Source organism: Dendrobates tinctorius, unplaced genomic scaffold, assembly GCF_039654945.1.
Source record: "Dendrobates tinctorius isolate UK_male_01 unplaced genomic scaffold, ASM3965494v1 ptg000199l, whole genome shotgun sequence".
NCBI classification, from domain to species: domain Eukaryota; kingdom Metazoa; phylum Chordata; class Amphibia; order Anura; family Dendrobatidae; genus Dendrobates; species Dendrobates tinctorius.
In genome coordinates, this window is record NW_027361866.1 from 8,079,856 (window position 1) to 8,092,522 (window position 12,667).

At 43.1% G+C, this 12,667-nt stretch overlaps 1 protein-coding gene and 1 long non-coding RNA gene across 3 annotated transcripts in view; one reads left to right on the forward strand and one right to left on the reverse strand.

The window, feature by feature from the left end:
- VWC2L (von Willebrand factor C domain containing 2 like) overlaps window positions 1-12,667 on the forward strand; it is a 252,623-nt gene that overhangs the window by 14,039 nt on the left and 225,917 nt on the right. For both annotated transcript variants that reach the window (XM_073553220.1, XM_073553219.1), the window contains exon 2: window positions 8,971-9,425. In XM_073553220.1, coding sequence (XP_073409321.1) covers window positions 9,036-9,425 — 390 coding nt within the window. In that variant the 5' untranslated portion in view covers window positions 8,971-9,035. The remainder of the gene's footprint in view (window positions 1-8,970; window positions 9,426-12,667) is intronic.
- LOC141056768 (uncharacterized) overlaps window positions 1-12,667 on the reverse strand; it is an 80,074-nt gene that overhangs the window by 9,100 nt on the left and 58,307 nt on the right. Inside the window, exon 2 of the long non-coding RNA XR_012221933.1 lies at window positions 8,949-9,123. This is a non-coding gene — a long non-coding RNA (uncharacterized lncRNA). The remainder of the gene's footprint in view (window positions 1-8,948; window positions 9,124-12,667) is intronic.

The window sequence follows — 12,667 nt, forward strand, 5'->3', positions numbered from 1 at the left end:
AGCTCTTTCTATCATACCATGCCTGGGTTATCAAGTCAAATCGTGAATTCCCCAGTCCAAGATGAATCTGACATGGAGTGTGGGTGGTCAGCCAGGGCAGTGAGGTTAATCGGTACCGGGCCGGTGTCTCAGAGGGATGTGTGTTATGATTGAGTCACCGTAGGAGGCAAAAACAGAAATGCTAGCTAAGTCCAGAAAACCAGAGAGGTTGGCAGCTATCGGATTGCAGACCCCTGAACCTATCAACACAACTAGCAGTAGCCGTGGGGGGTTCCTACGATGCCCTAGACCCCTCGATCACAGCCGGAGAATTAAATAGCCTAAAGACAGAAAGGGAAATCTAAACTGCCCCAGAGCAGACCCCAAAGCAAAAGGCAGCCCCCCACATATAATGACGGTGAAGCAAGAAGAAAGAACACAACACAGACAGAAAGATAGACTGAGCAAAGACGGGGCCCAAGCTAACTAGATAGGAAAGAACAGGAAGGCTGCTATCTGCAATCCGTGAAAAACCCTATGAAAATAAGAGCCAACAGACTGACAGTGAAAAAGGCCCTGAAGACGCTAGGCTTCAAAAAGCTATGTCAGTACTCAGGAATATTCTGAAGACAGAGCAACTGGCAAAAGGAGATTCAGCTCACCCCAGCAGGGAATGGCAGAATCCAGAAAAGCAAGGCAAACAAAAACAAAACACAAATGCTAAAAGGCAAAGCAGAAAACTTAGCTTTAGAGGAGCAGGAATCAGACTGGTTTCCTAGAAGTCCACAGAGAAATCACCCGCAGGGCAGAAGGGCGTCGGCAGCCTTATATCCAGTCCGTGACTCCACTCAGCCAGTCATCATCATTAGACTCAGGTGCCTGATAATCAGGCTCATTACCTTCCTTTACCAGAATAGGGAGTTCACCAGACCTCAGTGACGAAGGGGAAAATTAACTCACAACAGATGTGTCACGTTGGTGGTGATGACCCGTTCCGTGGCCCTGGGCGTCCATGCAAAGGGGTGAATAACGTTTATAGGTGAATGATACGTGACGCCACCTTTGTTTTCTGATCAGATTGACCCGTGCTGCAGTGTCGCTTCTCTGGGACAGATGTTGTGGTGCAGATAAGATGTAGAAGCCCTGCACAGGTAGGGCCGTAGTCGCAGGGCAGATGAAAGAGTTGGTAGTTGGCGTGCAGTGCAGGATGTAGCAGAGTCGTGCGCCAGGTGCAGGAGAAAGATGATAGACACAGTCGTGCAGTTCCTTTACCTGTACTTGGTAAGTGCCATCCAGGACCCAGAGTACAGATGGAGAAGGAGTTGGTCAGCCTGGAAGCAAATTTGGAATTCTCTCTCTGCAGATATGTAGTGTGGCCTCCGTTCTAGCGCTTATCTGAGGTACTCGCAGTACTGAGTTCACTGAAGTTCCCCCTGTTGACTCTCTTTTGGAACTTACTCGTATGGCAGGCAGCCATAGCATTTTCCTTCTGGGTCACACACGTCGCTGCTGGGTCCTTAGTTGGGAACAGAGCATTTACAGGTGCTACTTCCCCCGGTTTCTGCTGCAGGACCGTCAGTGTCCCTACAAACACGGAGACCGGAATCCCGACCATGCGCTCCAGCTAGGAATGAGCCTTAACTCTGCTCATCCTCCAGCTCCCCTTCTCACATCCACACACTTCCCCTTCCCTTCACAGATTGCCCTAACTTACCTCCTCCCGACCACAGAGAGCAGCTCCTCAGCAGTCAGGTTCAGAGGTCTCCCTGCTGGCGTGGAGTGGGAACTGTGCTGTGTGTTGGTTTAACTGCTAGAGAGATCCTTCGTTGCTCCCAAGCATGACATCACACTCCCCAGGAGGAAGGTAATGCCACTGTGGTGACCGTACTCCTGGGGGCGCCACAAGTGCACTGATGCCCAGCCACTGCTAGATGATTCTGCTGGTACATTGACCCAGACCACTACATTCCCCTCACACTCTACAGAGCCAGAATCTGACCCTGATGAAATTCAGGTTCCCCTTCCCGCATACTATACCACCTTACACGGTGACAAGGAGGAAGGTGCAGATGAAAGTGCAAGTTCCTTGAGCAGGTGGGGAGGGCATACTCATGGGTGACGGCACTGGCACAGGGCCCCTCATAGTACGCAAAAGTGTCTCTGCCGGCCCACCCGCCGTCAGACACACCGCTGTACTATGAGGGGCCATGTGCCAGTGCCGTCGCCAACGAGTGGGCCCCCCTTTCTTGCTCAGGATCACAGCACTTGCAAAGTTGAAATACCTCTCCCTGCTCCACCGCCGTGACATCTTCCGCGTTTCCAGACAGTGACATTCTGGTCAGAGAGCGCGGAGACATCACGTCCGTACGCACTCTGCCTAAATAGTCCAAGTGCAGTGAGATGGAAGATGGGGAAGACGAGGAGTCCAGACTAGTACAGGGATTCCCTAGCGACGAGACTTATTTAATTATTTTCAATGTTGGGACAGCTATTTTTGAGGAGCACTATACTCTGGAGAATGATATATGAGGCCCACCATACACTGGAGCATTCCAAAGGTGGACATCAGACACTGGAGAAGCAATTACAGGGCCCTTTATGCACTGGAGCATTAGAAATGGGGCCCATTCTATATGGAGCATTATTTGGGCCCATAACAAAGTGGAGCTTCATCCATGGGGACCAACATATACTGTAGCATTATGTGGAGCTCATCATATACTGTTTCAAACATTATATGGGACCAATGATTCTGTATGGAGAAATATATGGGCCTCATTACTCTGTATAGCGCACAATGTTGTGACCATAATACTGTATGGAGTAATGTATTGTCTGTTTTTGGAGCTATTGGAGAATTTAAAATGGATATCAGTCATGAGATGTAAGAAGTGAAGTATTTTTCATTGTACTATACCGCTATTTCTCTGCCATATCAGAGGATCATGAATTGTGGCATGTGTTAAAAGAGCCCAGTGACACTCTTTGGCCCAGGGCCCACGAAAATCTGAAGCCAGCCCTACCCCCCCACAACTTTAGCCAAATAACCCCCAGTTTTCAATGCCTAGCTATTATTATAAATTAAATTAAGGTTGACAAGCTTAAGTAATAAGAATTGATGTTTTTGGCATTAAAATGGGCACTGTAGGTGTGTTTCCTGTCCTCCACTCCCTGCCGACCTTGGTTCCCCATTGACTTGCTTTGGGTTTCGTGTTTCAGTCGGCCTTCGACTTTTCACGATAATCGGCCGATTTAGTTCGACCCGACTTGAGAAAGTCGGGTTTCATGAAACCTGACTCGACATGAAAAAAGGCAAAGTCGCTCATCTCTACTAGTGAGCCTCCATGCTTACTCCATTCAGCTTTCCACCAAGACAATGCAATATACAGTGAGGAAAAAAGTATTTAGTCAGCCACCAATTGTGCAAGTTCTCCCACTTAAAAAGATGAGAGAGGCATGTAATTGACATCATAGGTAGACCACAACTACGAGAGTCAAAATGAGAAAACAAATCCAGAAAATCACCTTGCCTGATTTGGTAAGATTTATTTTGCAAATTATGGTGGAAAATAAGTATTTGGTCATTAACATAAGTTCATCTCAATATTTTGTTATATATCCTTTGTGGGCAATGACAGAGGTCAACGTTTTCTGTAAGTCTTCACAAAGTTGGCACACATTGTTGGTGGTATGTTGGCCTATTCCTCCATGCAGATCTTCTCTAGAGCAGTGATGTTTAGGGCCTGTCGCTGGGCAGCATGGACTTTCAAATCTCTCCAAAGGTTTTCTATGGGGTTGAGATCTGGAGACTGGCTAGGCCACTCCAGGACCTTCATATGCTTCTTACAAAGCCACTTCTTCGTTGCCCTGGTGGTGTGATTGGTATCATTATAATGCTGAAAGACCCATCCACATTTCATCTTCAATGCCCTCGCTGATAGAAGGAGGTTTGCACTCAAAATCTCATGATATATGGCCCCATTCATTCTTTCATGTACACTGATCAGTCGTCCTGGTCCCTTTGCAGAGAAACAGCCCCAAAGCATGATGTTGCCTCCCCCATGCTTCAAAGTAGCTATGGTGTTCTGCGAATGCAACTCAGCATTCTGTCTCCTCCAAACACAACGAGTTTTGTTTCTACCAAACAGTTCTACTTTGGTTTTATCAGACCATATGACATTCTCCCAATACTCTTCTAGATAATCCAAATGATCTCTAGTAAACTTCAGACGGGCCCGGACATGTGCTGGCTTAAGCAGGGGCACATGTTTGGCACAGCAGGATCTGAGTCCCTGGTGGCATAGTGTGTTACTGATGGTAGCCTTTGTTACGGTGGTCCCAGCTCTATGCAGGTCATTCACTAGGTCCCCCTCATGTGGTTCTGGGATTTTTGCTCACTGTTCTTGTGAGATCTTGCCTGGAGCCCCAGATCGAGGGAGATTATCAGTGGACTTGTATGTCTTCCATTTTCTTATTATTGCTCCCACAGTTGATTTCATCACAGCAAGCTGCAAGATTCAGTCTTTCCAGCCTGGTGCAGGGCTACAATTTTGTTTCTGGTGTCCTTTGACAGCTCTTTGGTCTTCACCATCGTGGAGTTTGGAGAGTAACCGCTTGAGGTTGAGAAAAGGTGTCTTTTATACTGATAACAAGTTCAAACAAGTGCCATTACTACAGGTAATGAGTGGAGGACAGAGGAGCCTCTTAAAGAAGTTACAGGTCTGTCAGAGCCAGAAATCTTGCATGTTTTTTGGTGACTAAATGTTTATTTTCCACCATAATTTGCAAAATAAATGTTGCCAAATCAGACAAGTTGATTTTCTGGATTTGTTTTCTCATTTTGACTCTCATAGTTGTGGTCTACCTATGATGTCCTTTACAGGCCTCTATCATCTTTTTAAGTGGGAGAATTGCACAATTGGTGGCTGACTACTTTTTTTCCCACTGTATTTAGTCCAGGGATACACGGGCATCAGAGGTTTGTAAGAAAAAATGTCACTTTTATTTCATCAATTAAAAAGAAAAATTGTGTTTTTTTAATGGATGAAATAATGTTTTTTTTTTCTAAAAAGAATTGTCTGATTCCTTGGTTCTCTGGACTAAAAATCAAGGTGAGTCTGGCATAGAAAGGTGATGCCCCATGAACATTTCTTTCTGTACCTGACTATGCAATTCAGAATAAAAAATGTTGCCTCTTAGACCTAAGTCAGAGGCTTCTCATACAGCAAAATCAGTTCTCGTGCTTTGCACTGATGAGAGGTAACACCCCAAAACACTGTTTGCAAATTGAGATTCTTGTTTGGTTTTTATCCTAAATGATATGGTAAGGCTCGCTAATGGGTCGATATTGACCTTTTAGTAGCTACTTCCAATAGGTGGTGCTATAGTTCAAGTTCTCTTCCTCTTTGAAGAGACTATTTGCAGAATAAAACACAGTTTGTGGCAGTGAGGCAGCCAGTTGGCATCTCATGCTGCCCACAGTTATGGTATTAGTGCCTGCGCTGTATTATTCCTTACTATAAATAATTAGTCTTACAGTATTTTCAGCTTTTCCATAAGGTTAAACAATATATTCGGTTGGCTCTGTGATTCTCCTTAGTTATTGAAGAAGACTGGTAATTTATGCAGTTATTCATCATATTTATAATTAATAAGTGGTGATTAAATGAGTTAGCCATGTATAACTACAGTATATGCTGAATTTAATGTGTTGGATAATGTGCGCAGGGTTTAGTGTTTGGTAAAAGGATGAGTGGAAAATTTTACAGAGATACAAATAATAATGGAGTACAAGACAATGTCACTGCAAGGTTTATAGACGAGTAAAGCCTCTGTAATAAACGCGGCAAAGGTTTAGAACTTTTTATTCATATTTTTGACAAACGCTCCCTGTATGATCATTCATTGGTGCACAATAAAATACCCCATGGTCATTACACAGATGAGCCCAATAAAGGTTCCTCCAGAAGCTCCAGGGAATAGTGTCTGACAATCATTGATCAGACATGAAATACAGAACACGAGTGAAGTCAGTGTATTTCATTTACCTTTTACTGGTTGTCGGGGCAGAAATCTGAGATTACCAGAACAATACACATTTATAGTTACAATAAAATACCTTTTATCAGAAATATTTAAAAAGGTTGCCCACCGGGCCAAAAATACGGTTCTAATGTGGTTGAAATGTTATAGAATGACACACGTTGATAAAGTTAAAGTGGTTTTCCCATCTTCAAGATCCTATCCCAATATGTAGTAGGTGTAGTAATAATAATAATAATAATAATAATACCAAATACGTCCAATTAGAAATGTCGTATAGTTCTTCTAATTCACTATGTCACTTATCCCATGTGCAGGGCATTGCAGTAGCTTAGGTATTCATGGTTATGTGATGTCATATAGTGACAGTTAGTTAGCTGTTAATGGTTGTAACCATGGATGCCTAAGCTACCGCAATACCCTGCGTATATGGTAAGCAACATAGTGAATCAGAAGAACTATACTACATTTATAATTGAAGGTATTTGCTAATATTATGATTGCACCTACCACATATTGGGATAGGATCTTGGACATGAGAGACCCCCTTTAATTTTTCAAATGTGTTCCGATGTCTTGGCTTCAGTTTCATCCTTGCCGTCATGGCTGTTCCACTTGGGTTGTGGAAGGTAAGAGCTTCTTATGTTGGCTGGTGACTAGTAGTGCGTTGGAAGGGAAATGGCTGACTGACTCATATCAAGAGCTAAACCAGCCGCCTTCTGTGTCATGACTGAATCACATAAGAAGAAGAGAGAGACAAGAGCACACATGGTAATATCTGTTCCATGCAAGTAGATAGGAGGCGAGATTAATGCTCAACTGGCAGGGTTGTGTACATTGCAACACCAATGAATGCCCAGAGTATAACAAGCTGCTGTAGTCATTTCTCCAGATAGAAGAGACTCTTCTTCTACATGTAAAGTTGGGGGGTAGTTGAGAGGCTGACATTTAATTTTCCGTGCTACTGTGTAGAAAGGGTAGTTAGTTAAACGCTTGTAGTTGTGTTCAAGTAGCCTTTATTACGTCTTTCAGGTCCGTAGTGTCTCAAACAAAACTACATACACATGACTGAATCACAGACCAAGAGGCTCGCTTAGGTTACGGTAGCTATTCTTAAAAGTCTAAAGTAATAAAATGTTATATTATTTATACTGGCCTGTGAAGTCCCTCCCCAAAAATGCCAGGATTGCTACAAATTGCTATGATGAAGGAAAAAAAGTATGGCATTTTGAAGACATAACAAATTTCAGGTTAATTAAAGTTCACATTTCAGATACAATAAATCTCTTAAACATACTGTTTTTTTTAGCACATATTCATTATATCATTTACAATTGTCATCATGTTAATATGAAGAGTAAGACTAGAATTTACATTGTTTGACACACGAATACTAACCTTTCTTTAATAGAAACTACAGTGATCATCTGATTAGCATGGGTGTGGTTCTCGAAAACAGGTCAACCAGTTGCTACGATCATTGGAATTTTCCTTCAGCTATAAGGCTAAGTTCCCACGTACTGGAACTCTCGCGGAAATTACCGCGAGAATTCCGGAATTCCAATCCGCGGGAAAATCGCATTTTAAATTCCCGCGATTTTCCCGCGGAAAAACTAGCATTTTGCAAGCGTATTTAGCTTGCAGAATGCTAGCGTTTTCCAAGCGATCTGTAGCATCGCTTGGAGAACTGATTAACAGGTTGGTCACACTCGTCAAACATAGTGTTTGACAAGTGTGACCAACTTTTTACTATTGAGGCCGCCTATGCAGCATCAGTAGTAAAAGATAAAATGCAAAAAAAAATTAAAAATGGTGTTATTCTTACCTTTCGACGTCCCGCGCAGCCGTTCCCAGTAATCCTTTGCGAAAATACCCGCGATGACGTCAGTTCTCGCGGGATCGCGATGTCTCGCGGTAATTCGCGATGACGTCGCACGAATGACCGTGAGACTTCGCGATCCCGCGAGAACAGATGCCATCGCGGGCATTTTCGCAAAGGCTTACTGGGACCGGGAGCGTGGAGAGAAGCAGGAAGGCTGCGCGGGACGCCGGAAGGTAAGAATAACAATATTTTTTATTTTATAATTCTATTTTTTACAGGGATATGGTACCCAAAGCCCGGAGGACAGTCTCCTCTCCTCCGGACCGTGGGTACCATCCGCAAATGTTCTGCTTACTTTCCGCATGGTGGGCACAGCCACATGCGGGAAGTAAGCGGAACAATGCATTCCTATGGGTGCGGGATCGCCGCGATTCCGCAAAATTAATGAGCTGCTGCAGTTTTTACCGCGAAGCGATTCCGCCGCGGTAAAAAACGCAGTATTAGCACAGCATTGCGGAATCCCAAAGGAATGCATGGGATGCTTATTTTTCGCGGCAAAATCGCGCGGTTAAAACCGCCGCGGAAACGCGAAAAAAAACACCACGTGTGAACTCAGCCTAAATATTCCCTGCAGTGGCCACTGCAGGAGAGATGTGGTATTGCAAGCTGAACATACAAGGCGTGAATAGACTGGATCCACCACAGGAGAACCTGCTCACACCTAGAAGCTCTGCATTCTGGAACTCGTATTCTTTAACAGTAAAAATGATCATCCGTAGACAGATTTACAGAGAGAGGTTCTTTGTCTGTTATGATGCACTTCCTGTGGTTTTTCAGCTGTTGCTTCAAATTCTACCATACTTTTCCAGCTGGTAGCTGACAGATAATGACATCATGGGGTTTATCGCACAAGAGCAGCTGATGTACCACATGGAGACATTTTTTTTTTCTAGAGCCTTAAACTGTTAAGGTAAAGCGTTGTGTGGAGCCTAACAAAATATTTAGCATGTTTAATTCGAGATGAGGTATTTGAAATCTTGTGAACACTAGATGTCATAATTGGCTAAAATGTAACTAAAACGAGCGAAAAATCGTGACTTTTTACCTGTTGCTCTCTTTGCTTGCAGACCTCATGGCAACAACTTGATTCTGTTCCTCGTGGAGTGACACATCATAAGCCTGACATTGGGGAATGGCTCTACACATCTCTGCAGTCTCCATGATTTTCTTTGCAATCATGGCTTCAGCATCATCAGCTTCAATCAACCAAGAAGATTACCCTGCCGACGAAGGAGAACAGGCTTCCAGTAATGACAACTTAATATTTGATGACTACAGGGGTAAAGGCTGTGTGGACGACAGTGGTTTTGTGTATAAACTAGGAGAGAGATTTTTCCCGGGTCACTCTAACTGTCCTTGCGTATGTACAGAGGATGGACCGGTTTGTGATCAGCCGGAATGTCCTAAAATTCACCCAAAATGCACTAAAGTGGAACATAATGGATGTTGTCCAGAGTGTAAGGAGGTGAAAAACTTTTGTGAATATCATGGAAAGACTTACAAAATCCTGGAGGAGTTTAAGGTAAGAAATTAAGTTTGGTATGTTGTAACCGTTTGTGGAACACAGTACAAAATCTGCAAAAGGCAACATTGCCATTCACTTCATGGTTTTGACCGATAAAGTAGATTGTGAGCCCTATGGGCACAGGGACAAATGATTGTGGTTACATCATAAATATAGTGGATTTCAGAATTGTTTCCATCTTTATTGTCTCCCATAATCTGTCCAATTCAATTTAATAATAAATGTAAATCTAAAATAATTTGGTTGCATTAATGTCTAATATTGGCAATGTTTGCCCACTCTTCCTTGCTGTAGCACCAAATCTGTCAGATTGTGAGGCCATCTCCTGTGTACGGTGTCCTCTTCAAGTCAACCCAGAGATTTTTATTAGATCCAGGTCTGGGTTCAGGCTATACCATTCCAAAACATTGATCTTCTTTTGGTGAAGCCATTCTTTTGATCTGGGGGTATGTTTAGGGTCATTGTCGTGCTGAAAGATGAAATTCTTCATTTTCAGTGATATAGCTGAGGCCTGAAAGCTTTGTTGTAAAGTTGACCAATATTTGGAACTGTTCATATTTTCAGTCACCTTGATTAAAGTCGTTAAACAGCACCAAAGCATAATAATGCCTCCATCTTGCTTAGCTGTAGGTATGGTGTTCTTATGGTGATGAGCAGTGTTGGCTTTGTCCCAAACATACCTTATGGAATTATGGCCAAAAAGTTTAGCTTTGGTCCCATCAGACCATAACAGGTTTTCCTACATGCTTATGACATATTAGGTTTTGGCAAAACATAGTCAGGCTTGGATGTTTTTCTTTGTAAGTAAAGGCTTCCATCTGGCCACCCTACCCCACAGACTAGACATGATTAAATTAGGAGACTGTTGTTGCAACCAATATACAACCAGTACTTGCAAGCTAATTCTGAACACAACCGCATTCCTAGTATAAGAGGGAGTTCACATTTATGTAACTACCATACATTATTTTAAATTTTGGCATTTTTATTTCCCCCCCTTCAAAAAAATTATTTGTACAGATTTTGGGTGACATTAAAGGTGGAAAAAGTTCAGAATTGGTTCTTCTTGGTAAGATTTTTTTACATGACAAAAACATAGCATTTTAATAGGGCGATGTAGACTTTTTATGTCCAATGAACAATGCTGTGGACGATGTCGGTGCTTTACAAATGATGGATACTTAAAGGTGTTGTGTGTGTATGTGCAAAATAAAATTCTGCCCAGAGGACTTTATATGTACAAAATAATAAACTCAGTCATACTCACCTACTGGCACCCACCTGCTCCCTGTTAGGAAGGAGACAGGAAGCGGTGATATCACTGTTCCACATGCTGCCCGGCCGCTATGGCCTGTGGTTTCCTGGCTGCAGTGGTCAGGTCACTCGAAGCCACCTGTGAACAATTTGATTTTGCCCAGAAAACCCCTTTAACTTCTTGTGCTAGACTTGCAAAATAATTTACAATAATTTAGCGAAGGGACTGATAATTGATGTGATATCTTTGAGACGATTAAAGGGAATCTGGCAGCAGGTTTTTGCTAAGTTTTTAAAGAACAGCATGAGGTAGGGGCTGATGCACAGATTTCAGTGATGTGTCACTTATTAGGCTGTGTGCTGTTCTTTCAATGCAATGAAGATTTTATCGCCAAGAGATTATCACTATCAGGACTACCGCTCGCGTGAGCTCTGGTCCAGCCCCATCCCCTCCTCTGATAAACAGCTCACTATCAATATGCAATGTACACAGAAAGCTGCGGTGTGGGCAGGGTTAGCTTTCTGAGCTCTGCTACATGATACATCTAAAAACGATGCTTGTATCACAACTGCAGCACCCAGTAAACTGAGTGATACATCTTTGGAATCAGATTCTCATTTTCTACGTCATGCTGCTCTCAGATGAGGTACCACAAACCTGGTGACACATTCCCTTTAATGGTATGTGTACAAGTATTTGCAGCAGAGGTTTCTGAACTCAAAATACATAATTTGAAAGGAAAAATCCTGCGTAACGTACGGGCGTTTTTGCAGTGTGTTTTGTATGCGTTTTTGTGTTATATTTTCCTGCTTTATTTGAATGGATGTTGCACTCTTAACAAACATGCTGCATATTTGAAACAACGTCAAACCTTCAGGGAAAAATAAGCAACGTGTACATTGAATTACAGAAATCTCATTCGCTTGTCCTGTAAAACACGGTATTCTTCCATGACCAAAACACATGGAAACAATGCATCAAAAAAGTCAGTGTGTGCACATACCCTATGGTTATAGGAAAATCAGTATGAATCAGAAGCTGTAACAAGGTAGCACTTGCAACATTCCCAAAGTGCTCATGATGTAGAAATATCATCATGTATAAACACTACTCTATCCCATGTGCTGCTCATGATTACACTAAATACACATGGATATCATAGTCCCATAACATTACAATATTCATTAAGAATCCCTGGATGAATAGTCAATATTAACTTCTGATGTAAATTCTGGTCATTAGTGTATAATGTGATATACTGCTATGGGAAAATTGGTAAAGGAGTAATGTAGCAAGAGAGGAAAAACTTAAAGATATGACAATCGCAAAACCCTGTTAATTGGCAAACTAGAGCAAATCAGGCATGTTTAGTACCAGTAATATTAACCCTTTCACTACCTTTGACGTACATATATATCAAAGTTAGTGTCCCTGCTTTTGATGTGGGCTTGCACACCGAGCTCAAATCTATCCCTGCACTTGATGGTTGATTTAATCAGCCATCATGTGCCTCAAAAGGCCCCGTTTCACATAGTGAGATTGCTAGTGAGATCGCTGATGCGTCACAGATTTTGTGACGCAACAGCGATCTCGCCAGCGATCCCGCTACATGAGACACATAGCGGCGACCGCCCCCCCCCGCTGGATATCGCTGATCGTGCTCGAATGTCCTGGGTCATTTTTTCATCGTCGGTGTCCCGCTGGCCAGCATGCATCGCTGTGTTTGACACTGACGAGCAACCTCGTTGGCAACTCAGAACTCAGGGACGCAGGAGGGAGTCGTCAGAATAGCTGCTGTGTGACAATGCACCAGCGATCCTTACCAGGTCGCATCGTTGTCGGGATCGCTGGTGCGTCGTTGAAGAGATCTGCCTGTTTAGCAGCTTACTAGCGACCATGTAGTGACGCACCAGCGATCCCCACCAGGTCGTATCGTTGTCGGAATCGCTGGTGCGTCGCTATGTGAAACTGGACCCTAAGGCCG